General features: G+C 55.6%; 2 protein-coding genes across 2 annotated transcripts; one reads left to right on the top strand and one right to left on the bottom strand.

Moving 5' to 3' along the window:
• On the bottom strand, nt 1–5,695 carry LOC147797529 (uncharacterized). Its single transcript, XM_087143521.1, has 7 exons — nt 5,199–5,695; nt 4,619–4,696; nt 3,524–3,598; nt 2,986–3,066; nt 2,405–2,508; nt 1,006–1,079; nt 1–515 (listed from the first exon to the last, which is right to left on the bottom strand). The coding sequence occupies exons 5-7, from the start codon at nt 2,446–2,448 to the stop codon at nt 331–333; spliced, it is 303 nt and encodes a 100-aa protein (XP_086999647.1). The 5' UTR covers nt 2,449–2,508; nt 2,986–3,066; nt 3,524–3,598; nt 4,619–4,696; nt 5,199–5,695; the 3' UTR covers nt 1–330.
• LOC147797528 (uncharacterized) lies at nt 981–27,986 on the top strand. The gene is made up of 2 exons (XM_087143520.1): nt 981–1,118; nt 26,795–27,986. The coding sequence occupies exon 2, from the start codon at nt 26,803–26,805 to the stop codon at nt 27,475–27,477; it is 675 nt and encodes a 224-aa protein (XP_086999646.1). The 5' UTR covers nt 981–1,118; nt 26,795–26,802; the 3' UTR covers nt 27,478–27,986.
• Nucleotides 27,987–27,995: the final 9 nt, after the last annotated feature.

The raw sequence follows: 27,995 nt of genomic DNA, 5'->3' as shown, positions 1-27,995 counted from the left end.
TACCTCACGCCGTACCTGTACAATGTACTTCTTTATTACAAGGAAACAAAGTCTGTTTAAAAAAAAGAACCATACACAGTGCAACGCAGTTTCGGCAAGGTCCTCGGGACTTCGCAAATTACCTTGTTACAACAGTCGCCTCGTGCGTGTATTATCGGTGATATGAAACTAAGTAAAAAAACAAAGGCCTTGGACCAAAAAAAAAACATGTCTTCGTTACACCCGTGACACTGTATCTAGGGTGCTCTCCTTATCTGTGTTCGGCTCTGCAATGCAGAAGTTTTTCTTCGACCGCTTCGCTCGGAAAGTCGGTGGATTTCCCAATGTCCTTTACCGAGACGAAAAACTGTCGGGATAGTTTAGAAACAAAACGGGAAGGAGACGAGATAATGTCGGGGGTCCGATCTCGGCGTCTTTTTGTTCCCTTTTCCGCACGCGAAACTCACGGCGATGGAGACGGGGCGGCCAGTTTTTAACAGAGGTGGTGGGCTTCGCCCTGGTTTGGGATAATTCTCCTGGCGAAGAAAAAAAAAACAAAGAAAACAAAAGTTGTAAGTTGCCATCTCTGCATGCGACCGATCGATTAAAAGTCAGTCCATTTCCAGATTTCTCTTGGGCTGGAAAAGATTGCTTGATCTTCTTTGGTATTGGGATTTTTAATTTGGTTATTGCACATTAACAGATTCAGGGAAGGACGGCAGCACTCCTCTGTTCACTCGGATTCGATGCCCCCTAGCTCCTTGACAATTGACCGAACCCATGTATGCACACACTCACACGGACCCAAGGTCCTGCACTGGACAGTGGTGGGGATGGTGAATGGCAGTGATCGGGTGACCGGATGGTCTGTGATTGACAGGCCAGTGGCCCAGGCACAGGGAGAGGCCCCGGGAAGAAAATGGAAGGAGAGACTGTGGGGCAGGCATTCTGTGTCTGTCGCTCCACGGACGAACAACCATTGTGTGTTTGCACCGACACCCTCGAAAACTAACTTGAGCTGCTCACCGTTTGTGTTTGCCAAGTCTGCAGCCGGAGTTGCGATCCTTGGGAGTTGTGCTGGAGAACAGACCGAGCTCGGACTGCAGAGAGACGGAAGAGAGAGAAACAGCAAATATCAGGTTGGTGGCAGTTTGTTTCATTTGGTAAAAACGATTTCTGCTGCATGTGTTGTGAGTTACGCTGTAAATTTGGACAGACTGCGTATTGCATCGGCGCCTGCGGTAGGAGCGGCTGCATTTTTTGGGCAGGTATTGCGTGAACATTGGCAGAGTATTTCATCTCTCCGCACAAACCAGTCATAATTCCCACCAAAGAGGCGCTCGCCCGGCAATTCGCCTGGAATAATCTTAAGATTCTACGGAGGAGCAAGGACATGCACAGGCAGGCAGAGATCGTTCTTAGAGGGGTCATACATGTAGAATGATTTTCTGTGTTTTAATCCTGCAAATAAATAAATGAAGGGAAATTAAATGAAATGCACCGAGTACAGACAGATTTGAGGGCGATTTCTTTTCGAAAAGGGGTCCAAAAAATTCAATCCCATTCTACAGAAGTACCCGAGTACGCGTGTGTTCGAATTCAGTCCAGAGTAGGATACGTGCATGTAGCTAGCGTAGGCCCGTGTCATGTACACTGTACGTGTAGACTAAGTGTAAGTCTGTAAGTAATGAACCAGGGAGATTTAGTTTTAGTTCATTTTTCACCCGTGTGAAGAGATAATTTTCGGAGGGGGCTTTTTCGTGCATCGGAGAGTCCAGTGGGGTACACGTGCATTCGGTAATTTTTTTTTGAGACAGCAGGCTCTGAGGAAGGGGGTAACTTTAGAGACGGTGTACGTACGTGTACGCATATTATTACAGTGGTCTGCAAAAGGCAGAATTTATGCAAAGGCAGATCACGGGCGACTTTTTGTCCAAAATGCAGCACGGGTACAGAAAACAGAAACATTCCAAGTCAGGTTCTGAACCGAAGAGAGCCCTAAAAGCAACTAGACAAAGACTTTTATTTATAATGCCGTAGAAATGCTACACATTCAAAATGAACAGAAATTTCAGTCACGAACTGGTTTTAATTTGTTTTTTTTCCAAAGATTCAATACATCTAAACTTTTGCAAGTGATTGTATGTAACTCTGTCAGAGAGACTCACGGGCAGTAAGTCGTAGTGTACATACATCCTGTAATGCACGGGGGAGAATCAGATTTGGTGTATCGGGAACAGGGCACATTTTCACACACGAGAGGAGATGTTTCAGTTTGTGCATCTGAGAATCTAGTCTGGTACATGTGCATTCGGCGATAATTTTCGAGATGGCAAGTTGCGAGAGGAGGGGGTAACTTTCTATACGGTCCGTCACACGCACATTCGCCTCGAAAGTACTTTTGGCACAGAGGAATAACACTCACCCAAGTGGGTAAACTAGCCGTGGCTCACCGTGGGGCTTTCGCATGCTAAAATCTACCGTTCGGTGTTAGACATCCGAGGTGGGCTCCGGAAACTTCACGTGTACCTGCGAGGGGATAAAAAAAAGTTCCTTTCCGTTACACTCATTGTCCTTTGGCACCAAAGGGGTACAAACGGCCCGCAGATGGCACGTTCTTTCCAAAGTGTGAAAAAAATAATGGGTGCAAATCGACGTTTCCCTGTCCCCGAATCCCGGGTTCTTCTGCATCGGCAGTACTAATCTCTAACACTGCATGTAATTCTGCACAAACCCCGGCACTAATCACTAACCACTTAACGCTGCACATTCCCCGCCAATGCATAACGTCTCGAAAGACGCAGGGTTCGGAAGATATCGAGACCGGGGGAACATCGGTCGGCACCCAAGTTCTTTTGGCAGTAAGGATCGAGGGGGCGGTCGCTATGTGCCTCGGCAAAATTTTCTGCGGGGTGTTCGTTGCACACACGGGCAGGCTTGTACATGTATTTTTTTTTCTGTCCTGTGCCCACATACAATTCCAGTCGAGCACAGCCAACTACATACCCGTTTCAGGTTCAGACAGGGTCGCTACTGCCACTGACAGACTCGCAAGGGGGTGTATCTGTACACCGAATGCACATGTGCCTGACGAAAAAAAGAAAAACAAAAGTTATTTTCCCAAAGAACACGTGGTTCAGGCTCGGGAGAGGGATTCGAGCAGTCATTCGCTTCTCCTCTTAACAGATATTACTTTTTGGGAGGGGGGCACAGTTTGTGTCGTGACGCTTTGTACGGGCCTGCACATCCGGGTTTCTACCCGGTGGCCGCTACGTACAGTACATGTTCGGGGTGTTCAGACAAATTTTGCCCCAATCGGGTGCCCGCAACAAAGCTAGAGAAACTACACGCATGTGGTGCATTTATTCTACAGTTCTCTTCTACATGTGTAAATGCAGACGGACCTGCCCTCTGAGTCCCTCTTTACCATTCTGAAGAATTTGAAACTCCTCTGTTCCACCAGAAGAAAACTTTCGGTGGTGTGAGCACCCACATGCACATGCAATTCTAGTCATGCAGAACCAACAACATACTGTACCCGTACCAGGTTCAGACAGGGTCGCTACTTGCCACTGACATACTCGCAGGGGGTGTATCTGTATACCGAATGCACGTGTGCCTGTCGGGAAAGAAAACATGTTAGTTTTTGTCCAAAGTACAATCCGTTCCCATTCGAGAGAGGGATTTGATCTCCCGTTGATGTACAGTGTATGCAAGTGTGGAAAGAAAGAGAGTAACTCACTGTAGTCGTGTTGATTGTAATTTTTTTTTTCCCAAAGTACAATCCGTTCCCATTCGGGAGAGGGATTTGATCTCCCGTTGATGTACAGTGTATGCAAGTGTGGAAAGAAAGAGAGTAACTCACTGCAGTCGTGTTGATTGTAATTTTTTTTTCCCAAAGTACACTCCGTTCCCATTCGGGAGAGGGATTTTATCTCCCATCAATGTATGCAAGTGTGGAAAGAAAGAGAGTCACTCACTGTAGTCGTGTTGATTGTAATTTTTTTTTCCCAAAGTACACTCCGTTCCCATTCGGGAGAGGGATTTGATCTCCCATCAATGTATGCAAGTGTGGAAAGAAAGAGAGTAACTCACTGTAGTCGTGTTGATTGTAATTTTTTTTTTCCCAAAGTACAATCCGTTCCCATTCGGGAGAGGGATTTGATCTCCCGTTGATGTACAGTGTATGCAAGTGTGGAAAGAAAGAGAGTAACTCACTGTAGTCGTGTTGATTGTAATTTTTTTTTTCCCAAAGTACAATCTGTTCCCATTCGGGAGAGGGATTTGATCTCCAGTCGATGTACAGTGTATGCAAGTGTGGAAAGAAAGAGAGTCACTCACTGCAGTGTACCTCGCGGGCACGGCACACGCAGTGGCGTATGCGGTGCATTTATTCTATAGTTCTCTTCTACATGTAAATGTGTGAATGCAGACTGAATGCAGACGGACTTGCCCTCTAAAGTTCTCTTCCCCATGAGCATGTGTAAATACAGACCGAATGGAGACGGACTTGCCTTCTGCGTCCGTCTTTACTTTTTATGAAGAATTCGAACTTGCTCTGTTTCACAATGTCGAAGCATTCTGGGTTTCCTTCCATCTTTGTCGATGATGTTGAAAATAATGAGTTACTCGGGCCTACCTTAGACTTACTGGGCTTCTCGCCGATACATCTTGTTCATGTTGTTCTCCGGCCTCTGATCCCCGTGGGTAGGACTAGCTGGTTAAAAAAGAGAAAAGCACGCAACAGAAGAAAAAAAAATTAGGACGGGGAGACCCATGTGTGAGCTTTCGGTTTTGGTTCTTTCGCACAACCACGACAGAGGGAAACACTCTGTACCTGTACATTTTCTCCAAAACAAAAAAAATCGGTACAACTGTAGTACAACAACATGCTCCTTTCTCTCGGCGGGGCACGGTGTTTCAAATCAAAATTCACTTAATAAGTGCAGAGAGCGCGTGTAGCTAGCTACACGTAGCCTAAGCCATAAGCCTACATCACCAACGTACTCGGGTACTTCACTCGAATGACTTGTCAAGCTCGCAAAATCGACTTGACACTTGAATTTTTTTTTACTCTTTCATGTCTTTCATTCTGTCTTTCTAAATTCCATCTGTCAATGTACATGATCATGTAGGCTACAGCATCCACCGATTAAGGCACTGACATTACCAGTAAAAAGGCGGTTTTCGTGGTTTCGCCACGTTTACTTTATATTTACCACTTCGTTTCGCATCCTGTATATCCAAGGTACTGTGCACCCGTACATGCCATTGCTATGTGTACACTGTACATGTACATGTATGCAGCACGCACGTGAAAGTTTGTGTTTACATGTCGGTCGATGACCCCGTGCATTCCTCCTTGCACTCGTTAGCGCCATCTTGGCGAACTTAACTCCCTCCGAACGACGAACAAAATGCATCCCCGTCTCGAAAAAGACTTCTCCGTCCGCCTCGACGGCGCTCACGAACCCGCTCGTGTCCGGAGCTACGCAGTCTGTCCGCTGATTTACAGGAAATCTCCTCGAGAAAATTTTGACACAGCCGCCACGCCGAACACAGTGTGGTGCACGGTGGCGAAGTGCCATTGCCGGTAACACGGCTGCGAGCTAGATGCGGCAGATTAGTTGTGTTTAATTCCAAACAGAGTCTTTGGTGCCAAAATTTACCCTCGCACTCAGAGTGCGGGGCTTTGCCACACGGTGAGACTTTTTGCTCCTGTATGGAGAGACGCCCATTTCTTGTTCAACGCCCCAAACTTCCGACGGGGCCGACCCGTAGATAAGCCACTGTTATGCCAGAGCCGCAATTTATCAAACACCATTGAACTGACGCCGATCAAGCGATGGAGGTCGCTACACACACTCTTGAAAATTGCATTTTTGGATTTGGCGACGCGCACTGAGTCCGTCGCTCGTCCGGTGCATGCACCGCGCTTTCTGTATTGCCCTTACCCCGTAAATCCACAGAGCAATTGAGGAACAGATCAATAAAGTTTTTTTTCCCGGGCAATGTGCTACTTGCCCAGGTAAAGTACGAGTCCCACCCCCTTATACCAGGCCAGATCTGTGAGCGTGATTTTTGTGCATGCATCTCGGTCGTTCTCGGTACTGCCGGGGACCCGGTTACAAATTGTTTTTCTAGTAGTTTATTTTTTAATTAAGCACTGTGTTTACGTGTGCAATAATTATGCTACTTGCTCGAGCAAAGTGTGAGTCGATCCCCGTCCCGTTTCTCCCCTCTAGACCAAGGGTCTCGCGGGCGCGGAAGACACTGAATAAACCAAACCCCCATGATCCGTGCCCGGAGACCCGTCCATGCATTTTGAAGCAGTCGGTCGTTCTGTCCTTCATAACCGAATTTCAAAGTTTCCCCTTTGCCGAGACCGAGATCCGTATGCGGGAGACAATAAAGCGTCCCATTCTCCCTATGTACCGAGACCGAGAGTAGTATATTTTCAGGCAGGGGCCGGGGGTTTTTTGTGCAATAATTTTTGTGCCATAACATATAGTTTTTTACACAGCGCTTCCGCACACGGGAAGAAGTCCAGCCTTGCCTTCACCATGTGCCAGAAATCAACGAGGCAAGTAAGTTTTAAGGAGTGTTTAAAAAGTTCACTAGAGTTTTCGTTTGAGTCCCCGTTTCTCCCCTCTGTACCGAAGACAAAGGGCAGTTTATGGCCTGGGATTTTTGTGCAATGCAGCAACGAGACTTGTGTTGTAATTACTTGCTCCATTCCGTAAAGTGTGAGTCCCCGTCCAATTTCTTCCCCAAGTTCGGACCAGGGGTCTCTGCGCGGTTCTGAGACAATAAACCAGACCCCGTTATCCGTGGCAGAGATCCCTCCATTATGTAACAGTTTTTGTTGTAAATAATTCCATCCGTTGTCAACATGATTTCTCGATCCCCTTCTGTGCAAAGTACCTCAGTTATAAATGCCCGACTCCAGTAACCACAAGTAAGTAAGTTAAGTAATCAGCAAAGTCTTTTCCAAAAGTCTTTTCCAAAGGAGATAATAAACCAGACGACAGACCCAAACTCCAATCATCCGTGTCAGGGAACCCTCTGTTCTGTAACAGTTGATAACTCCACCCGTTGTAAATCTCCCACCCCCATCTGCGTGAAGTATGTCCATAACCATAAGTTAAGTTAGGTCCATAGGCCTATGTAATCAACCATGAGCCGAGACCAAAGAAAATGTCTCCCCTCCAAATTTATCCCAAGCTTCTGTGCAAAGTACCTTAATTAAATGCCCGACTCCAGTAACCAGGAGTAAGTAAGTCGAATGTCCGACTTCGGTAACCATAAGTTAAGTTAGGTCCATATGTAATCAACCATGAGCCGAGACCAAAGAAAATGTCTCCCCTTCAAATTTATCCCAAGCTTCTGTGCGAAGTACCGTAATTAAATGCCCGACTCCAGTAATCAGGAGTAAGTAAGTCAAATGTCCGACTTCAGTAACCGTAAGTTAAGTTAGGTCCATATGTAATCAACCATGAGCCGAGACCAAAGAAAATGTCTCCCCTTCAAATTTATCCCAAGCTTCTGTGCGAAGTACCGTAATTAAATGCCAGACTCCAGTAATCAGGAGTAAGTAAGTCAAATGTCCGACTTCGGTAACCGTAAGTTAAGTTCGGTCCATTTAATCACCCCTCTGCAGTCGAGACCAAAGAAAATTTTACCCCCTCAAATTTCTCCCCAAGCTTCTCTGCGAAATACTATAAATGCCCTACTTCAGTAACCACGACTCTGAGTTAAGTGCGTGTAATTACCCCCTCTGTCGAAACAAAAGTCTTTTCGCTTGAGATAATAAACCAGAATACAAACTAAAACCCCCATGATCAGCCGTGCCAGGGACAGCAGTCTATTCTGAAACAGTTGATAATTCCACCCGTTGTAAATTCCCCTTCTGCGTGAAGTATGTCCGACTTCGGTAACCACAAGTTAAGTTAGGTCCATGTAATCAACCATGAGCAGAGACAAAAGAAAAATTCTCCCCTTCAAATTTCTCCCAAGCTTCAGTGCGAAGTACCTTAATTAAATGCTTGACTCCAGTAACCATGAGTAAGTCGAATGTCCCATTTCAGTAACCATAAGTTAAGTTGAGTCCATGTAATCACCCCTCTGCAGGGACCAAAGAAAATTTCTCAACTCCAATTCCTCCCTAAGCCTCTGTGCGAAGTACCTTAATGAAATGCCCGACTCCAGTAACCATGAGTAAGTCGAATGTCCGACTTCAGCAACCATAAGTTAAGTTGAGTCCATGTAATCACCCCTCTGCAGGGACCAAAGAAAATTTCTCAACTCCAATTCCTCCCTAAGCCTCTGTGCGAAGTACCTTAATGAAATGCCCGACTCCAGTAACCATAAGGAAGTAAGTCAAATGTCCCCACACCTCCCCAATTCTTCCCACACCTCCCCAATTCTTCCCACACCTCCCCAATTCTTCCCACACCTCCCCAATTCTTCCCACACCTCCCCAATTCTTCCCACACCTCCCCAAATCTTCCCAAATCCTCCCAAATCCTCCCAAATCTCCCCATCAAGGACAACACACTCGCCCCCAAAGTCGTGGCGACACTTCCAAAAGTCAACCCGCAACACCCACTTCACATACAACCGCACACGCCACTCCGCCCGTACGCCCCCCACCAAAAACGCATCTGCGGTACCTATTTTTTTCACCATTCCCAAACCTGCCGAGAGAGAAAGAAGCTGGCCCGCGACCCCCCGCGAAGGTAGAAGATAGAGGGCGGTGTTTGGAGGAGGGGGGGGTGTAAAAATCCCCCCGGGTTTTTTTTTGGGTTGGATTGGTTGGTTAGAGGGTAGGAGGGAGGCGTTAGGCTAGGTTGGAGTTAGTTGTAGAACTTGTGGGGTGGATAGGCTAGGTTGGAGTTAGTTGTAGAACTTGTAGGGTGGATAGGCTAGGTTGGAGTTAGTTGTAGGGTGGTCAGGCGGTAGGTCAGGCGGTAGGAGGTTGTGGGGTGGATAGGCGGTACGTCAGGCGGTAGGCTCGGCGGTAGGCTAGGCGGTAGGCTAGGTTGTGGGTTGGTTCGGGCGTTAGATAGAGGGCGTCTTCCGGAGTGGGCGTTGAGGCGGGTGGCGTTGAGGCGGCTGTAGCGGGTGGCCGTGTTCATCGGCACGGCCCCGCCGGCGACACCCTCGACCCGGTGTGGGTCGCGGCGGGTGGTACCCGGGTCGAGAGTGTCGCCGGCGGGGGGTCGGTGCGAACGGCGATTGTGTGTCCCCCCCCCGATTTTTTTTTTGGGTCCGTCTTGACTGCGAGGGGGACCGCGCCGGCGATGAGTGTGCGCGGAGCAGTCCGTTGAAAACGAAAAAGTGCGAACAGTTCTCGAGGCAATTGCTTCCTCCCCGAAGAGAACGGTTACGCGTGTAATCTCCCGGACGGTTTATTGGGGCAGTTTGCGGCCTGTAGGCCGAGACCGAGAGTGTCGCTGGCGGGGTTTGTGTTGTCCAAGAAACTGAGTAGTAAAATAAAGGGAAAAAAAATTAAAAATTCAGTCCGCAAACGGACCGGCGCTGGCGAACGGGCAAAGGGGCCGGCGTAAGCGATCGAGACAGCGCCCGCTAGACTGGCGACGCGACCAAATACGATGAGGGGTTTCTGAGTATCTGGTCAAGCCCGGTAAGTACCCGCCAGGTAGCTAGTCCAGTTACGGTGTAGTAAATAAGTGGAGTTGATTCACAGAGAGTTCGGTCTGGCTCAAAAACTGGCCTGGCCGGGCTGATTCACAGCGGGTTTAGTTTAGTTCAACAACTGGCCTGGCCGGGCTGATTCACAGCGGGTTCGGTCCAGCTCACAAACTGGCCTGGCCGGGCTGATTCACAGTTTGCCAAGGGTGGGTTCGATTCTATAGCAGCATCGGGGCCGGCCGGGGTAAGGAACATGCGGTCGGGCGGGTTCGGTCTAGCTCACAAACTGGCCTGGCCGGGCTGATTCACAGCGGGTTCGGTCTAGCTCACAAACTGGCCTGGCCGGGCTGATTCAAAGTGTTTGGTCTAGCTCACAAACTGGCCTGGCCGGGCTTATTCACAGCGGGTTTGGTCTAGCTCACAAACTGGCCTGCCTGGCCGGGCTGATTCAATGAGGGTTCGGTCTAGCTCACAAACTGGCCTGGCCGGGCTGATTCACAGCGGGTTCGGTCTAGCCCACAAACTGGCCTGGCCGGGTCGATTCACAACGGGTTTGGTCTAGCTCACAAACTGGCCTGGCCGGACTGATTCAAAGTGTTTGGTCTAGCTCACAAACTGGCCTGGCCGGGCTTATTCACAGCGGGTTTGGTCTAGCTCACAAACTGGCCTGGCCGGGCTGATTCAAAGTGTTTGGTCTAGCTCACAAACTGGCCTGGCCGGGCTGATTCACAGTGTTTGGTCTAGCTCACAAACTGGCCTGGCCGGGCTGATTCACAGAGAGTTCGGTCTAGCTCACAAACTGGCCTGGCCGGGCTGATTCACAGCGGGTTTAGTTTAGTTCAACAACTGGCCTGGCCGGGCTGATTCACAGCGGGTTCGGTCTAGCTCACAAACTGGCCTGCCTGGCCGGGCTGATTCACAGTGTTTGGTCTGGCTCACAAACTGGCCTGGCCGGGCTGATTCACAGCGGGTTCGGTCTAGCTCACAAACTGGCCTGGCCGGGCTGATTCACAGTTTGCCAAGGGTGGGTTTAGTTTAGTTCAACAACTGGCCTGGCCGGGCTGATTCACAGTGTTTGGTGTAGCTCACAAACTGGCCTGGCCGGGCTGATTCACAGCGGGTTTGGTCTAGTTCAACAACTTGCCTGGCCGCGCCGGGTGGGGAACGGGCGGGTTCGGTCCAGCTCATAAACTGGCCTGGCCGGGCTGATTCACAGTGTTTGGTTTGTTCAACAACTGGCCTGGCCGGGCTGATTGACAGTGTTTGGTCTAGCTCACAAACTGGCCTGGCCGGGCTGATTCACAGTTTGCCAAGGGTGGGTTTAGTTTAGTTCAACAACTGGCCTGGCCGGGCTGATTCACAGTGTTTGGTGTAGCTCACAAACTGGCCTGGCCGGGCTGATTCACAGCGGGTTCGGTCTAGCTCACAAACTGGCCTGGCCGGGCTGATTCAATGAGGGTTCGGTCTAGCTCATAAACTGGCCTGGCCGGGCTGATTCACAGCGGGTTCGGTCTAGCTCACAAACTGGCCTGGCCGGGCTGATTCACAGCGGGTTCGGTCTAGCTCACAAACTGGCCTGGCCGGGCTGATTCACTGTTTGCCAAGGGTGGGTTCGATTCTATAGCAGCATCGGGGCCGGCCGGGGTAAGGAACATGCGGTCGGGCGGGTTCGGTCTAGCTCACAAACTGGCCTGGTCGGGCTGATTCACAGCGGGTTTGGTCTAGTTCAACAACTGGCCAGGCCGCGCCGGGTGGAGAACGGGCGGGTTCGGTCCAGCTCACAAACTGGCCTGGCCGGGCTGATTCACAGTGTTTGGTCTAGCTCACAAACTGGCCTGGCCGGGCTGATTCACAGCGGGTTTAGTTTAGTTCAGCAACTGGCCCGGCCTGGCTGATTCACAGTGTTCGGTCTAGTTCAACAACTGGCCTGGCCGGGCTGATTCAAAGTGTTTGGTCTAGCTCACAAACTGGCCTGGCCGGGCTGATTCACAGCGGGTTCGGTCTAGCTCACAAACTGGCCTGCCTGGCCGGGCTGATTCAATGAGGGTTCGGTCTAGCTCACAAACTGGCCTGGCCGGGCTGATTCACAGCGGGTTCGGTCTAGCTCACAAACTGGCCTGGCCGGGTCGATTCACAACGGGTTTGGTCTAGCTCACAAACTGGCCTGGCCGGACTGATTCAAAGTGTTTGGTCTAGCTCACAAACTGGCCTGGCCGGGCTTATTCACAGCGGGTTTGGTCTAGCTCACAAACTGGCCTGGCCGGGCTGATTCAAAGTGTTTGGTCTAGCTCACAAACTGGCCTGGCCGGGCTGATTCACAGTGTTTGGTCTAGCTCACAAACTGGCCTGGCCGGGCTGATTCACAGAGAGTTCGGTCTAGATCACAAACTGGCCTGGCCGGGCTGATTCACAGCGGGTTTAGTTTAGTTCAACAACTGGCCTGGCCGGGCTGATTCACAGTGTTTGGTGTAGCTCACAAACTGGCCTGGCCGGGCTGATTCACAGCGGGTTTGGTCTAGTTCAACAACTTGCCTGGCCGCGCCGGGTGGGGAACGGGCGGGTTCGGTCCAGCTCATAAACTGGCCTGGCCGGGTCGATTCACAACGGGTTTGGTCTAGCTCACAAACTGGCCTGGCAGGGCTGATTCACAGTGTTTGGTCTAGCTCACAAACTGGCCTGGCCGGGCTGATTCACTTAGAGTTCGGTCTAGCTCACAAACTGGCCTGGCCGGGCTGATTCAATGAGGGTTCGGTCTAGCTCACAAACTGGCCTGGCCGGGCTGATTCACAACGGGTTCGGTCTAGCTCACAAACTGGCCTGGCCGGGCTGATTCACAGCGGGTTTAGTTTAGTTCAACAACTGGCCTGGCCGGGCTGATTCACAGAGAGTTTGGTCTAGCTCACAAACTGGCCTGGCCGGGCTGATTCACAGCGGGTTCGGTCTAGCTCACAAACTGGCCTGGCCGGGCTGATTCACAGTTTGCCAAGGGTGGGTTTAGTTTAGTTCAACAACTGGCCTGGCCGGGCTGATTCACAGTGTTTGGTGTAGCTCACAAACTGGCCTGGCCGGGCTGATTCACAGCGGGTTTGGTCTAGTTCAACAACTTGCCTGGCCGCGCCGGGTGGGGAACGGGCGGGTTCGGTCCAGCTCATAAACTGGCCTGGCCGGGTCGATTCACAACGGGTTTGGTCTAGCTCACAAACTGGCCTGGCCGGGCTGATTCACAGTGTTTGGTCTAGCTCACAAACTGGCCTGGCCGGGCTGATTCACAGAGAGTTCGGTCTAGCTCACAAACTGGCCTGGCCGGGCTGATTCAATGAGGGTTCGGTCTAGCTCACAAACTGGCCTGGCTGATTCACAACGGGTTCGGTCTAGCTCACAAACTGGCCTGGCCGGGCTGATTCACAGCGGGTTTAGTTTAGTTCAACAACTGGCCTGGCCGGGCTGATTCACAGAGAGTTTGGTCTAGCTCACAAACTGGCCTGGCCGGGCTGATTCACAGCGGGTTCGGTCTAGCTCACAAACTGGCCTGGCCGGGCTGATTCACAGTTTGCCAAGGGTGGGTTTAGTTTAGTTCAACAACTGGCCTGGCCGGGCTGATTCACAGTGTTTGGTGTAGCTCACAAACTGGCCTGGCCGGGCTGATTCACAGCGGGTTTGGTCTAGTTCAACAACTTGCCTGGCCGCGCCGGGTGGGGAACGGGCGGGTTCGGTCCAGCTCATAAACTGGCCTGGCCGGGTCGATTCACAACGGGTTTGGTCTAGCTCACAAACTGGCCTGGCCGGGCTGATTCACAGTGTTTGGTCTAGCTCACAAACTGGCCTGGCCGGGCTGATTCACTTAGAGTTCGGTCTAGCTCACAAACTGGCCTGGCCGGGCTGATTCAATGAGGGTTCGGTCTAGCTCACAAACTGGCCTGCCTGGCCGGGCTGATTCAATGAGGGTTCGGTCTAGCTCACAAACTGGCCTGGCCGGGCTGATTCACAGCGGGTTCGGTCTAGCCCACAAACTGGCCTGGCCGGGTCGATTCACAACGGGTTTGGTCTAGCTCACAAACTGGCCTGGCCGGACTGATTCAAAGTGTTTGGTCTAGCTCACAAACTGGCCTGGCCGGGCTTATTCACAGCGGGTTTGGTCTAGCTCACAAACTGGCCTGGCCCGGCTGATTCAAAGTGTTTGGTCTAGCTCACAAACTGGCCTGGCCGGGCTGATTCACAGTGTTTGGTCTAGCTCACAAACTGGCCTGGCCGGGCTGATTCACAGCGGGTTCGGTCTAGCTCACAAACTGGCCTGCCTGGCCGGGCTGATTCACAGTTTGCCAAGGGTGGGTTTAGTTTAGTTCAACAACTGGCCTGGCCAGGCTGATTCACAGCGGGTTCGGTCCAGCTAACAAACTGGCCTGGCCGGGCTGATTCACAACGGGTTTGGTCTAGCTCACAAACTGGCCTGGCCGGGCTGATTCACAGCGGGTTCGGTCTAGCTCACAAACTGGCCTGGCCGGGCTGATTCACAGTTTGCCAAGGGTGGGTTTAGTTTAGTTCAACAACTGGCCTGGCCAGGCTGATTCACAGCGGGTTCGGTCCAGCTAACAAACTGGCCTGGCCGGGCTGATTCACAACGGGTTTGGTCTAGCTCACAAACTGGCCTGGCCGGGCTGATTCACAGTGTTTGGTCCAGCTCACAAACTGGCCTGGCCGGGCTTGTTCACAGCGGGTTCGGTCTAGCTCACAAACTGGCCTGGCCGGGCTGATTCACAGCGGGTTCGGTCTAGCTCATAAACTGGCCTGGCCGGGCTGATTCACAGCGGGTTCGGTCTAGCTCACAAACTGGCCTGGCCGGGCTGATTCACAGTTTGCCAAGGGTGGGTTTAGTTTAGTTCAACAACTGGCCTGGCCAGGCTGATTCACAGCGGGTTCGGTCCAGCTAACAAACTGGCCTGGCCGGGCTGATTCACAACGGGTTTGGTCTAGCTCACAAACTGGCCTGGCCGGGCTGATTCAGAGTGGGTTCGGTCTAGCTCACAAACTGGCCTGGCCGGGCTGATTCACAGCGGGTTCGGTCTAGCTCACAAACTGGCCTGGCCGGGCTTATTCACAGCGGGTTCGGTCTAGCCCACAAACTTGCCTGGCCGCGCTGGGTGGGGACCGGGCGGTCGGGCGGGTTCGGTCCAGCTCACAAACTGGCCTGGCCGGGCTGATTCAATGAGGGTTCGGTCTAGCTTATAAACTGGCCTGGCCGGGCTGATTCACAGCGGGTTCGGTCTAGTTCAACAACTGGCCTGGCCGGGCTGATTCAAAGTGTTTGGTCTAGCTCACAAACTGGCCTGGCCGGGCTGATTCAATGAGGGTTCGGTCTAGCTCATAAACTGGCCTGGCCGGGCTGATTCACAGTGTTTGGTCTAGCTCACAAACTGGCCTGCCTGGCCGGGCTGATTCACAGCGGGTTCGGTCTAGCTCACAAACTGGCCTGGCCGGGCTGATTCACAGCGGGTTCGGTCTAGCTCACAAACTGGCCTGGCCAGGCTGATTCACAGCGGGTTCGGTCCAGCTAACAAACTGGCCTGGCCGGGCTGATTCACAACGGGTTTGGTCTAGCTCACAAACTGGCCTGGCCGGGCTGATTCACAGCGGGTTCGGTCTAGCTCACAAACTGGCCTGGCCGGGCTTGTTCACAGCGGGTTTGGTTTAGCTCACAAACTGGCCTGGCCGGGCTGATTCACAGCGGGTTCGGTCTAGCTCACAAACTGGCCTGGCCGGGCTTATTCACAGCGGGTTCGGTCTAGCTCATAAACTGGCCTGGCCGGGCTGATTCACAGCGGGTTCGGTCTAGCTCACAAACTGGCCTGGCCGGGCTGATTCACAGTGTTTGGTCTAGTTCAACAACTGGCCTGGCCGGGCTGATTCACAGTGTTTGGTCTAGTTCAACAACTGGCCTGGCCGGGCTGATTCACAGTGTTTGGTCTAGCTCACAAACTGGCCTGGCCGGGCTGATTCACAGCGGGTTCGGTCTAGCTCACAAACTGGCCTGGCCGGGCTGATTCACAGCGGGTTTGGTCTAGCTCACAAACTGGCCTGGCCGGGCTGATTCACAGCGAGTTCAGTCTAGCTCAACAATCGGCTCGGTCGCACTGGGTGGGGAATGGGTGGTCGGGCGGGTTTGGTTCAGCCGGGGAAAGGAACGGGCGGCGAGACGGGTTCGGTCTGTGCTTGGAGGTTGGCCCGGGGCCCGGGGCCCCGTGTACGTGTAATGTGTAGTGTTGCATGTGCATGTATTGTATAGACAGTGTTATATGTATTGTTATATATTCTGTACATTAGTTATATATCTTAGTTATATATCTTAGTTATATATCTTAGTTATATATCTTAGTTATATATCTTAGTTATATATCTTAGTTATATATCTCAGTTATATATCTTAGTCATTGGTCTTATTCTCCTTTAGGTGCTTGTTTAGGTGCCCTAATCTGGGCCAGCAGTTCTCCTTGTCGGAGACACCCCACCCACCCACCAGGATTTTTGCGCATGTCAAATACTTTTAGATTTCGCTGCAAATTTTCTCCTGTCGAGGGGGCCGAACACCCACCGCTGCCGCGGTCAGCCCCGGTTTCCGGCGGCGCTTGCTGGCCCCGGGCCTGTCAGCAGCAGTTTCTAACGGTGCTGGCTTTCCACTGCCCCGGAACAGGCAGTGTGGCGAGTTTGGTGTTTGTCACTCTCCCGGTCTGGTTTAATCTTTCTCCTCCGGTTGCGCCCTTAAGCCTCTGTCCGTTCGGCCTTTCTCCGTTAAGCCGGCGGTGCGAGTGCCACCGTGTCCAGTGACCAAATGAGACAACCTATGTCGTAGAGGGCGCGCTTTAGCTGCGAGAGGACGTATTACAAAAGTGCAAGGGGGGCTAGGGGCGAATGGCGGTTGACGACGAATGCGTGAGAACTTGACCAAAATGTTCAATATTGCCTGAGTTTTATCAACAAGTGAGGGAGTGTTGCGGCGGCGCTGGCTGGAAGGGGTCCTGCCTTCACGCCTTACTTGTGGCAGTGGCTGGCCCAGGTCCCGCGGGCAAGGCAAGGCTTGCTGGCCGCGCCTGAACCCAGCAACCCGGCCCCGGCCCGTTCGCGGCGTGCGGGAGATTTAGGTTTGGGGATTGAGCCCGGGAACTAGTTGTAGCCAAGGATGCCGCCGATTTCCGCAGCGGTGGGGCCGCCCGGCCCGTTCGCGGCGTGCGGGAGATTTAGGTTTGGGGATTGAGCCCGGGAACTAGTTGTAGCCAAGGGTGCCGCCGATTTCCGCAGCGGTGGGGCCGCCCGGCCCGTTCGCGGCGTGCGGGAGATTTAGGTTTAGGATTGAGCCCGGGAACTAGTTGTAGCCAAGGGTGCCGCCGATTTCCGCAGCGGTGGGGCCGCCCGGCCCGTTCGCGGCGTGCGGGAGATTTAGGTTTGGGGATTGAACCCGGGAACTAGTTGTAGCCAAGGGTGCCGCCGATTTCCGCAGCAGTGGGGCCGCCCGGCTAGATCTAGCAAGAGAGTGAACCACAAACGATCAACAAGACACCCATGTAATGGTCTTTTTTTTTCTCTCTTACGGATCGAGACTAGACTACTTTTTATTACTCACTCACATCAGTTAATCGATCAGCTTTGAAAACATTGACGGAACAGCATGCAAGATTAAAACTTAATTTTCCGATTAAAAAATGAAATAAAAAAAAATCAAAAAATAACATCACTGTCCGAGATGCTTGAGTCGTGACGGTCGGGCGCGTTGCTTGGAAATTGTCACTCCGCGACTGCCCGGACTGTAGCGCGCCGTGGTTCAGTCCGAATATTTCTGGAAGACCTCCTCCACGAGTTCAGCTTCGGCAGACAGAGGGGAGCGATAGTAATACCGCAAAAAATCTCCGGTGTCTGCCTTCCACGCTTGCGAGATGTCTCTCGCGAGGTCGACTGTTTCCGCGACCAACAGGCCGCGTGTGTATTCGGGGCCCAGGCGACTGGAAACGGCCCTGTAGACTGCAGGGACTCGGTCGAGTTGCACCGCATCCGCGGCGCCCTCCAAGTGTCGGTCCACATAGTCACACAGATTCGCGTACACGTTCTGACCGTAAGCCATGCAGGCGTGATCGAACTGGCTGGGCAAATCCTCGGCACAGCCTTCGCAGGGTTCAGCTCCTAGTTGTTCGTGAACGCGGTCCACTATATTGCGGGAGATCAATTTGGCCGCGATAGCCCGGACCAGGGCTGTCACCTTTTCTCTGTCTGCAGTCGACCCGTCTCTTGGATCGGGGCCGGGTCCCGCGCCGTGTCCGTTGCGGTCGTCAGACATCCCGGAGACTCCAAATGTTGCGTTCTCGCCCCGATGCTCGGATGCAAAATGACCGAAACCCGTCCCGCGGTGCAAGAGAGTGCCCGGCCTCGGTTTCTACGGCGTAATACTCGCACCACTTCAGAGCGCAGTTTGCCGCGGGACCTGTGAGTAGCTGAGATGGAGATTTCCAGAGTGGCTTCGCAGAGCTTCCTCCAGGAGTTGGGCCTCTGGAGATGATGGTGGGCGGTCGCACACTCGGAGAAAGTCCGTGCAGTGCCAAGCGCGCAGCGTATCCCCGGCGATCGAGGCAACGTCCGCTTCCACTCCGTCGTATCTGTATCCGGCCCCGAGTGCAGAGGAAATCTGCGTGTAAACTTCCTCGACTGCGGCCACCGTCACGAACCCCGCCGCCTCTTCGAAATAGCCGCCGGCGAACTCGGACAGATCGAACTCGGGGGGCTTCCAAGTGCCGTCGTCCTCGTAGCAGAGGGGATCCGCGGCAAAGTCCCTGTAAGCGAGCTCGGTGATATTGTGGCGAATGAATCCGGCCAGGATGGTCTCCACGAGCGATGTCGCTTTTGTCTCGGCGGCCGTCGAGACGCTGGTGGGGCCGGGCGATTCGGGTCCGGAGGCAACGCCGGTCTGAGGCCGCTGCGGCGGTGGAGGCTCCGGCCCCGGCGGTAAAACCAAGACGCTCTGACCGGTTTCGAAGCAGTGAAAGTACGTCTCCTCGCGGGCCGTACTGTAGGCAACTCTCCAGCCGGATTTTCGCCAGGCGGGGGAGAGAACGAAGGCAGCGGCCCCGGGGGTTGCTTCGGGAGTCGCTCCGGGGGTCGTTGCCGGAGGCACTGGGGAGGACGGCCGCAGCGCGCTCTCTCCGCCTGTCTGTCCGCGATCTGCCCCGGACATCACCCAGTCTCGGTGGTCGGCCCTCTCCGTAGCCCGGGGAAAATAAAAAAAGCATACACCTGCGGCGGCGGAAATGAGTCTGGGACGGAAATGGAAGGCCCCTCTGTAAGCCCCGTTATAAGCTTAGGCTGGAAACATCGAACATGCGCAGTGCCGTGTATTACTGGGCTGGAAATATCGAACATGCGCAGTGCCGTGTATTACTGTCCACCGCTCCTCCGTCCGTGCCCTCTCTGCCTTAAGTCTCCTTCCGTACTTTCTCCTTTCTCCCTCCTCCTACCGGCGTTCCCCCTTTCTCCTTTCAGCCGAAGGCGTGACTCCCGCCGCGTCCAGAGACCAAATGAGACGCATTGTGTCGCAGAGGGCGCGCCTTACATGCAACGTATTACACAAGCGCAAGGCAAGGTGGTGAATGGCGATCTGCCTCTCTCCTTCCAGCTTTTCTCCTTTCTCCTGCTTGCCTTTTCCCTCCTCCTCCCGTCGTTCCTCCTTTCTCCTCCTGCCGTTAATCCCTCCTCCTCCCGCCGTTCCTCCTTTCTCCTTTCAGCCGAAGGTGTGACTCCCGCCCCGTCCAGAGACCAAATGAGACGCATTATGTCGTAGAGGGCGCACCTTAGATGCAACGTATTACACAAGCGCAAGGCACGGTGGTGATGGCGATTTACAACAAATACAAAGAAACTGATCAATATTAATCAGGGGGAGTGGCTTAGTTCAACTCATCAATATTAATCAGGGGGAGTGGCTTAGTTCAACTCATCAATATTAATCAGGGGGAGTGGCTTAGTTCAACTCATCAATATTAATTAGATGGGAGGGGCCTCTTTCTTTCTTATGAATATGTATTAGAGTACTTTTTATTAGTTTTATTATATATAACTAAGAATTTAACTAAGTTAATTTAAATAACATACTAAATAAAACATTACTTATTATATATTAATTAAATGAATACTAAATGGGGCGAAAGCCCCCTTGGTAATAAAGAATATACTAATTAAATGAATATTTAAATGATGTTCTAAATAAACTTATTTAAATATATGTCAATAAGTTATTAATAACTAAGTTAACTAACGTATTAAATAAGTCATTACGTAGTATATATTTAATGGGGGGCGAGAGCCCCCCTTGGTACTAAATTAAACACTGACTTAAGAAATATTTAAATGAATTGATTAATATGCATTAACTAATTAGAATTAATATATTATAATTTATTAATGAAATACAGGCTTATTATATTTATAGTAATAATACCAAGGGGGGCGAAGCCCCCCTTGGTATTTATAGTTCTTTTAATTATTTATTTATCTAATAGTAATTGGGATAGATAGTAATGTATATATATAGAATATATATATATATATATATATATATATATATATAAAGAATTGTTTTATCTTATTCTTTGTTTCTTTAGTCTGGGCTAACATTCGGGGGAGAAAATGGCTTTTGCCCACCCACCCTTCCCCCAGGTTTCTGTTTCGAATCAAATACGTTCCGATTTTGCCGGGAGATTTGTGGTCGAGGGGGCCGTACACCCGCTTTGACGGACCTGCGGCTAAATGCTGCGGACACGGCCGTACGGCCTCCTCGCTCGAGATAGATTTCCCGAGCAAAACGGGAAGTATTTGATTTGATGGCAGTGAGCTGCTAGAGCATTGGCAACCCAGGACCCCTTTCGGTGCAGCCACGGGGACCCAGCGCCAGGAGCCGTCGCCGCCAGCCACTACTGCCGCCTGGAAGCGGGCCCCTACCTCCCGGAGCTGCCCTGGAGCCGCCGCTGGGAGCCCTGGAGCCGCCGCTGGGAGCCCTGGAGCCGCCGCTGGGAGCCCTGGAGCCGCCGCCTGGAGCCCTGGAGCCGCCGCTGGGAGCCCTGGAGCCGCCGCTGGGAGCCCTGGAGCCGCCGCTGGGAGCCCTGGAGCCGCCGCTGGGAGCCCTGGAGCCGGCGCTGGGGTCGGCTACTGCCGCATGGAACCTACCCTGGAGGAGCTACTGCCGCCTGGAGCCCTGGAGCCGGCACTGGGGGCCGCTGCTGCCGCCTGGAACCGGTCCTGCCTCCCGAACCTGCCCTGGAGGAGCTACTGCCGCCGGGAGCCCTGGAGCCGCCGCTGGGAGCCCTGGAGCCGCCGCTGGGAGCCCTGGAGCCGGCGCTGGGGTCCGCTACTGCCGCATGGAACCTACCCTGGAGGAGCTACTGCCGCCTGGAGCCCTGGAGCCGGCGCTGGGGGCCGCTGCTGCCGCCTGGAACCGGTCCTGCCTCCCGAACCTGCCCTGGAGGAGCTACTGCCGCCGGGAGCCCTGGAGCCGCCGCTGGGAGCCCTGGAGCCGGCGCTGGGGGCCGCTACTGCCGCTGGGGTCCGCTGCCGCCGCCTGGAACCTACCCTGGAGGAGCTACTGCCGCCTGGAGCCCTGGAGCCGGCGCTGGGGGCCGCTGCTGCCGCCTGGAACCGGTCCTGCCTCCCGAACCTGCCCTGGAGGAGCTACTGCCGCCGGGAGCCCTGGAGCCGCCGCTGGGAGCCCTGGAGCCGCCGCTGGGAGCCCTGGAGCCGCCGCTGGGAGCCCTGGAGCCGCCGCTGGGAGCCCTGGAGCCGCCGCTGGCAGCCCTGTAGCCGCCGCCTGGAGCCCTGGAGCCGCCGCTGGGAGCCCTGGAGCCGGCGCTGGGGGCCGCTACTGCCGCTGGGGTCCGCTGCCGCCGCCTGGAACCTACCCTGGAGGAGCTACTGCCGCCTGGAGCCCTGGAGCCGCCGCTGGGGTCCGCTACTGCCGCTGGGGTCCGCTGCTGCCGCCTGGAACCTACCCTGCCTCCCCAACCTACCCTGGAGCCGGCGCTGGGGGCCGCTGCTGCCGCCTGGAACCGGTCCTGCCTCCCGAACCTGCCCTGGAGGAGCTACTGCCGCCGGGAGCCCTGGAGCCGGCGCTGGGACCCCTGGAGCCGGCGCTGGGGGCCGCTACTGCCGCTGGGGGCCGCTGCTGCCGCCTGGAACCGGTCCTGCCTCCCGAACCTGCCCTGGAGGAGCTACTGCCGCCGGGAGCCCTGGAGCCGCCGCTGGGAGCCCTGGAGCCGGCGCTGGGGGCCGCTACTGCCGCTGGGGTCCGCTGCTGCCGCATGGAACCTACCCTGGAGGAGCTACTGCCGCCTGGAGCCCTGGAGCCGCCGCTGGGGTCCGCTACTGCCGCTGGGGTCCGCTGCTGCCGCCTGGAACCTACCCTGCCTCCCCAACCTACCCTGGAGCCGGCGCTGGGGGCCGCTGCTGCCGCCTGGAACCGGTCCTGCCTCCCGAACCTGCCCTGGAGGAGCTACTGCCGCCTGGAGCCCTGGAGCCGCCGCTGGGGTCCGCTACTGCCGCTGGGGTCCGCTGCTGCCGCCTGGAACCTACCCTGCCTCGCCAACCTATCCTGGAGCCGGCGCTGGGGGCCGCTACTGCCGCTGGGGTCCGCTGCCGCCGCCTGGAACCTACCCTGGAGGAGCTACTGCCGCCTGGAGCCCTGGAGCCGGCGCTGGGGGCCGCTGCTGCCGCCTGGAACCGGTCCTGCCTCCCGAACCTGCCCTGGAGGAGCTACTGCCGCCTGGAGCCCTGGAGCCGGCGCTGGGGGCCGCTACTGCCGCTGGGGTCCGCTGCCGCCGCCTGGAACCTACCCTGGAGGAGCTACTGCCGCCTGGAGCCCTGGAGCCGCCGCTGGGGTCCGCTGCTGCCGCCTGGAACCTACCCTGCCTCCCCAACCTACCCTGGAGCCGGTGCTGGGGGCCGCTGCTGCCGCCTGGAACCGGTCCTGCCTCCCGAACCTGCCCTGGAGGAGCTACTGCCGCCTGGAGCCCTGGAGCCGGCGCTGGGGTCCGCTACTGCCGCATGGAACCTACCCTGGAGGAGCTACTGCCGCCTGGAGCCCTGGAGCCGGCGCTGGGGGCCGCTACTGCCGCTGGGGTCCGCTGCTGCCGCCTGGAACCTACCCTGCCGCCTAGAACCTACCCTGGATGAGCTACTGCCGCTGGGAGCCCTGGAGCCGGCGCTGGGGGCCGATGCTGCCGCCTGCAACCTACCCTGCCTCCCCAACCTACCCTGGAGCCGGCGCTGGGGGCCACTGCTGGCGCCTGGAACCGGTCCTGCCTCCCGAACCTGCCCTGGAGGAGCTACTGCCGCCGGGAGCCCTGGAGCCGGCGCTGGGGGCCGCTACTGCCGCTGGGGTCCGCTGCTGCCGCCTGGAACCTACCCTGCCTCCCCAACCTACCCTGGAGCCGGCGCTGGGGGCCGCTGCTGCCGCCTGGAACCGGTCCTCCCTCCCGAACCTGCCCTGGAGGAGCTACTGCCGCCGGGAGCCCTGGAGCCGCCGCTGGGAGCCCTGGAGCCGGCGCTGGGGGCCGCTACTGCCGCTGGGGGCCGCTGCTGCCGCCTGGAACCGGTCCTGCCTCCTGAACCTGCCCTGGAGGAGCTACTGCCGCCGGGAGCCCTGGAGCCGGCGCTGGGGGCCGCTACTGCCGCTGGGGTCCGCTGCTGCCGCCTGGAACCTACCCTGCCTCCCCAACCTACCCTGGAGCCGGCGCTGGGGGCCGCTGCTGCCGCCTGGAACCGGTCCTGCCTCCCGAACCTGCCCTGGAGGAGCTACTGCCGCCGGGAGCCCTGGAGCCGCCGCTGGGAGCCCTGGAGCCGGCGCTGGGGGCCGCTACTGCCGCTGGGGTCCGCTGCCGCCGCCTGGAACCTACCCTGGAGGAGCTACTGCCGCCTGGAGCCCTGGAGCCGCCGCTGGGGTCCGCTACTGCCGCTGGGGTCCGCTGCTGCCGCCTGGAACCTACCCTGCCTCCCCAACCTACCCTGGAGCCGGCGCTGGGGGCCGCTGCTGCCGCCTGGAACCGGTCCTGCCTCCCGAACCTGCCCTGGAGGAGCTACTGCCGCCTGGAGCCCTGGAGCCGCCGCTGGGGTCCGCTACTGCCGCTGGGGTCCGCTGCTGCCGCCTGGAACCTACCCTGCCTCCCCAACCTACCCTGGAGCCGGTGCTGGGGGCCGCTGCTGCCGCCTGGAACCGGTCCTGCCTCCCGAACCTGCCCTGGAGGAGCTACTGCCGCCTGGAGCCCTGGAGCCGCCGCTGGGGTCCGCTACTGCCGCATGGAACCTACCCTGGAGGAGCTACTGCCGCCTGGAGCCCTGGAGCCGGCGCTGGGGGCCGCTACTGCCGCTGGGGTCCGCTGCTGCCGCCTGGAACCTACCCTGCCGCCTAGAACCTACCCTGGATGAGCTACTGCCGCTGGGAGCCCTGGAGCCGGCGCTGGGGGCCGATGCTGCCGCCTGCAACCGGTCCTGCCTCCCGAACCTACCCTGGAGCCGTCGCTGGAGGCCGCTGCTGCCGCTGGAAGTGATCCTAACCCCTGGACCGGCCCTAGAGCCGCTGCCCATCCAGGACCTGGTCGGCCACGGTATCCAGCGACCCGTGCGAGCAGGACCGGCCCGGCCACAGCGTCGTGACTGCAGGACCAGGGTCTGCCATGGCATCCAGCGACCCGTGCTGGCAGGACCAGGGCCAGCCAGTACATCCAGAAACCAGCACTGGCAGGACCGGGGTCTGCCACTGCATCCAGCGACCCGTGCCGGCAGGACCAGGGCTAGCCGGCGCATCCAGCCACCCGTCCCGGCAGGACCGGGCTAGCCAGCGATTCAGCGACCCGTCCCGGCAGGACCGGGCTAGCCAGCGCATCCAGAAACCATGACTGGCAGGACCGGGCCGGTCACGGCATCGTGCCAGCAGGACCAGGGCCGGCCAAGGCATTCGGCAACCCTTGTCGGCAGGGCCCGGGCTAGCCAGCGCATCCAGAAACCAGGACTGACAGGACCGAGCCGGTCACGGCATCGTGCCAGCAGGACCAGGGCTAGCCGGCGCATCCAGCGACCCGTCCCGGCAGGACCGGGCTAGCCAGCGATTCAGCGACCCGTCCCGGCAGGACCGGGCTAGCCAGCGCATCCAGAAACCATGACTGGCAGGACCAGGCCGGTCACGGCATCGTGCCAGCAGGACCAGGGCCGGCCAAGGCATTCGGCAACCCTTGTCGGCAGGGCCCGGGCTAGCCAGCGCATCCAGAAACCAGGACTGACAGGACCGAGCCGGTCACGGCATCGTGCCAGCAGGACCAGGGCTAGCCGGCGCATCCAGCGACCCGTCCCGGCAGGACCGGGCTAGCCAGCGATTCAGCGACCCGTCCCGGCAGGACCGGGCTAGCCAGCGCATCCAGAAACCATGACTGGCAGGACCAGGCCGGTCACGGCATCGTGCCAGCAGGACCAGGGCCGGCCAAGGCATTCGGCAACCCTTGTCGGCAGGGCCCGGGCTAGCCAGCGCATCCAGAAACCAGGACTGACAGGACCGAGCCGGTCACGGCATCGTGCCAGCAGGACCAGGGCTAGCCGGCGCATCCAGCGACCCGTCCCGGCAGGACCGGGCTAGCCAGCGATTCAGCGACCCGTCCCGGCAGGACCGGGCTAGCCAGCACATCCAGAAACCATGACTGGCAGGACCGGGCCGGTCACGGCATCGTGCCAGCAGGACCAGGGCCGGCCAAGGCATTCGGCAACCCTTGTCGGCAGGGCCCGGGCTAGCCAGCGCATCCAGAAACCAGGACTGACAGGACCGGGCCGGTCACGGCATCGAGCGACTCATTCGAGCAGGACCTGGCCGTTCAGCGTGTCCATACACCATGGCTGGCAGGACCGGGCCCAGCTTGTGAGCTAAAAAAAAAAAAAAAAAAAAAAAAACCATGCCGCCACGGCCCGGGTCAGTCCGTGCACCCAGAACCGGGCTGGCAGCACCGGATCAGCCACAGCATCTGGCAACCCTTGACGGCAGGGCCCGGGCCAGTCAGCGTTCTAGGACGTTGTTCCGGTAGCACGAGGGACAGCCAGCGTATTCAGAAACCATTGCCAACCGACCCTGTTGCAGCCGCCCGGAAAGCCGCGCTGGATTGCCGGGTTCTACAGCCGCTAGCCACCGCCTCCAAGAACCCGGTTTAGCCGGACCGAGGTCGTTCAATCAGGTACGCTTCCGACTCTCCTCTGTTTGTTTTTGTTTTTTTTTTTTAAAAAGGACTTTCCGACGTTGTGATATACATATTTATTTGGACTTGTATACCGAAGAGATTTTGGTTTTCTTCTTATTCAGATTCAACAATGGCAGGCATCGACACACTCCGTCCTACGCGACCGGACAGATTTGTGCTGCGGGGTCACAGCGCCCGCAAAATCGCGGAAAATACTGCCGCGCCTCAGCCGCTTATGGAATTGACGGCGAGTGAAAGACTTCGGAACACTGTGTGGAATGGAAAAATTAGAGTTTTTATCTATAATGTCGGAGTAGCTATTGCTAAGGACTTAGCCGTTAAGCTTGCGCAAGAGAAAACTCTGAGGCCTCCTGAGGAGTGTTTCGAGGAAGCCAAAGAGACCGTGACCGTGGAAGACGTGGTCTCGGTGTACAACATTGTTACCCCCTTCTTGAAAAACGGTTACTCCACTCTAGTCACTCAGGAAGGGCTGGAGACGATTGCAAAGGACTGCATTACAGATATGAAGAGCCGTGGGGGTCTGAGATTCCAGCGGGAGGACAGAGAGGAATATGAGATCTCTCAGATTCGTGAAGCCTTGGAAATTGCAAAACACCTCAAACGGCTGACGCGAATCGCTGTAAATTTTCGGGAACTCTGTGGCGCCTGCAATTACTAATTGCCAGTGAAATCGTCCGGGTGAGTCTCGTCGGTGTGATAAAACCTGGCGTTGGCGCCCGGGCTATTGCACAGCTCCGATTTTTCCGCTTGCTATTTGGAAATGCCGACAGAACGAGTTTACCGGAAAATTGGAGTTGCCGTCTCTGCCTGGTCGGGAACTTGCCTGAGTGCGGTCTGACCTATTGGGGACCGAGGTCTTGTTCGAACCAAAATTCTCAACTTTTTTTTTGTTTTGTTTCTTGCAGGCTTTGTCATGGCTGAACTTGCAACACCGGAAAAGACCACTCGTCCCTCGGACGACCAGGTCCTCTTGGTGGACACCGACGTCAACGAAACGGCCCCGAACGGATCACACTCCCCGTCCTCCACGGACAAGACCTCGCAGCAACTGGACAGGAACGCAGAGGAACAGAACGAATCGCACGATCGTCCGAACGGGCTGCTATCGCTCACCAAGCGCACCGAGTCCAAACGCCGCCCGTCAAAACAACCCTCGTCCAAGGGCCCCGTGTCTAAGATCACCCCATCTAAGAGCCCCGCTGCCAAGAGCTCTTCCAGCAAGCGTTGTCCCACTTCCAAACGCCCTCTCGCCATCAGTGGTCTCCCCTCTCCGAAGAAGAGTAAGTCAAAGTCTTCTGAGGTGAGCTCTCTGGAAGGCTACTTTGGAATGCACGACAATGCCGGCTCCGTCAGTGGCTTTCTCCGCGACAACGGGGAGGGAATCATCACTGTTCGGCACAGTCCTTTGTCGTTGGCAACAAAGGATCCGAGCTCGGACTACGGATGTGACGTGGCAGCGGCCAAGAGGCACGGCCTGGACGCGATGATATACTTTGTTGCAAAAGCGAAAAAAGACCCTTCGAACTACGACAAAAACATCAAGCATGCCAAAAAGTACCTCGGGTGCCTGGACTGTTTTATTGAATAGACTGTGTCGGAAGGATGCGGATGCAGTCATTCGGGGAACGGAGTAACCTTGCTTCTTTTTACCCGCCGCGGGTGGATTAGGCTCTGGGACTGAAAGCAAGACCACATTTTGGTCGAGTATGGACTCTGTTCGAAGCATAGTTTAGTTCAATTGGAACATCCCATAAAAGATGTTTAGTATAGCGCATATCTTTATAACCTTTGTAATTTTATCGTAACCTTCTCTTGTTTTTTTTCATACAGTTGTCAATTGTGCGAAGCAACCGATCAGCAGCCGGTTGCGGAAAGCATCCGCTTGCAAAGCTTAGTCCTGTTTTGTAAGCCGATGCTCTCCGCAAGCAGCTGCTGATAGCTCTTTTGACTACGGCGTTATTTTCTTTGCAAGTCGCAAGCCCTAACCACCGTTCCGCATGCCTCGACAGACGGTTTGGTGCTTCGACGCATTACAAGACTGTTCTTTTTCTCAGCCCCTCGGTCAGAGGCCTGATGTAAATTATGCATGTACCTGATGTTATCTAC

The sequence above is a fragment of the Acanthaster planci genome, linkage group LG11 (assembly GCF_054643075.1).
Source record: "Acanthaster planci isolate LZ-2023a linkage group LG11, COTS_SCS, whole genome shotgun sequence".
In the NCBI taxonomy this organism is placed as follows: domain Eukaryota; kingdom Metazoa; phylum Echinodermata; class Asteroidea; order Valvatida; family Acanthasteridae; genus Acanthaster; species Acanthaster planci.
Note: the sequence above shows the minus strand (reverse complement) of the source record. Positions and strands in the feature narration are given on the sequence as shown.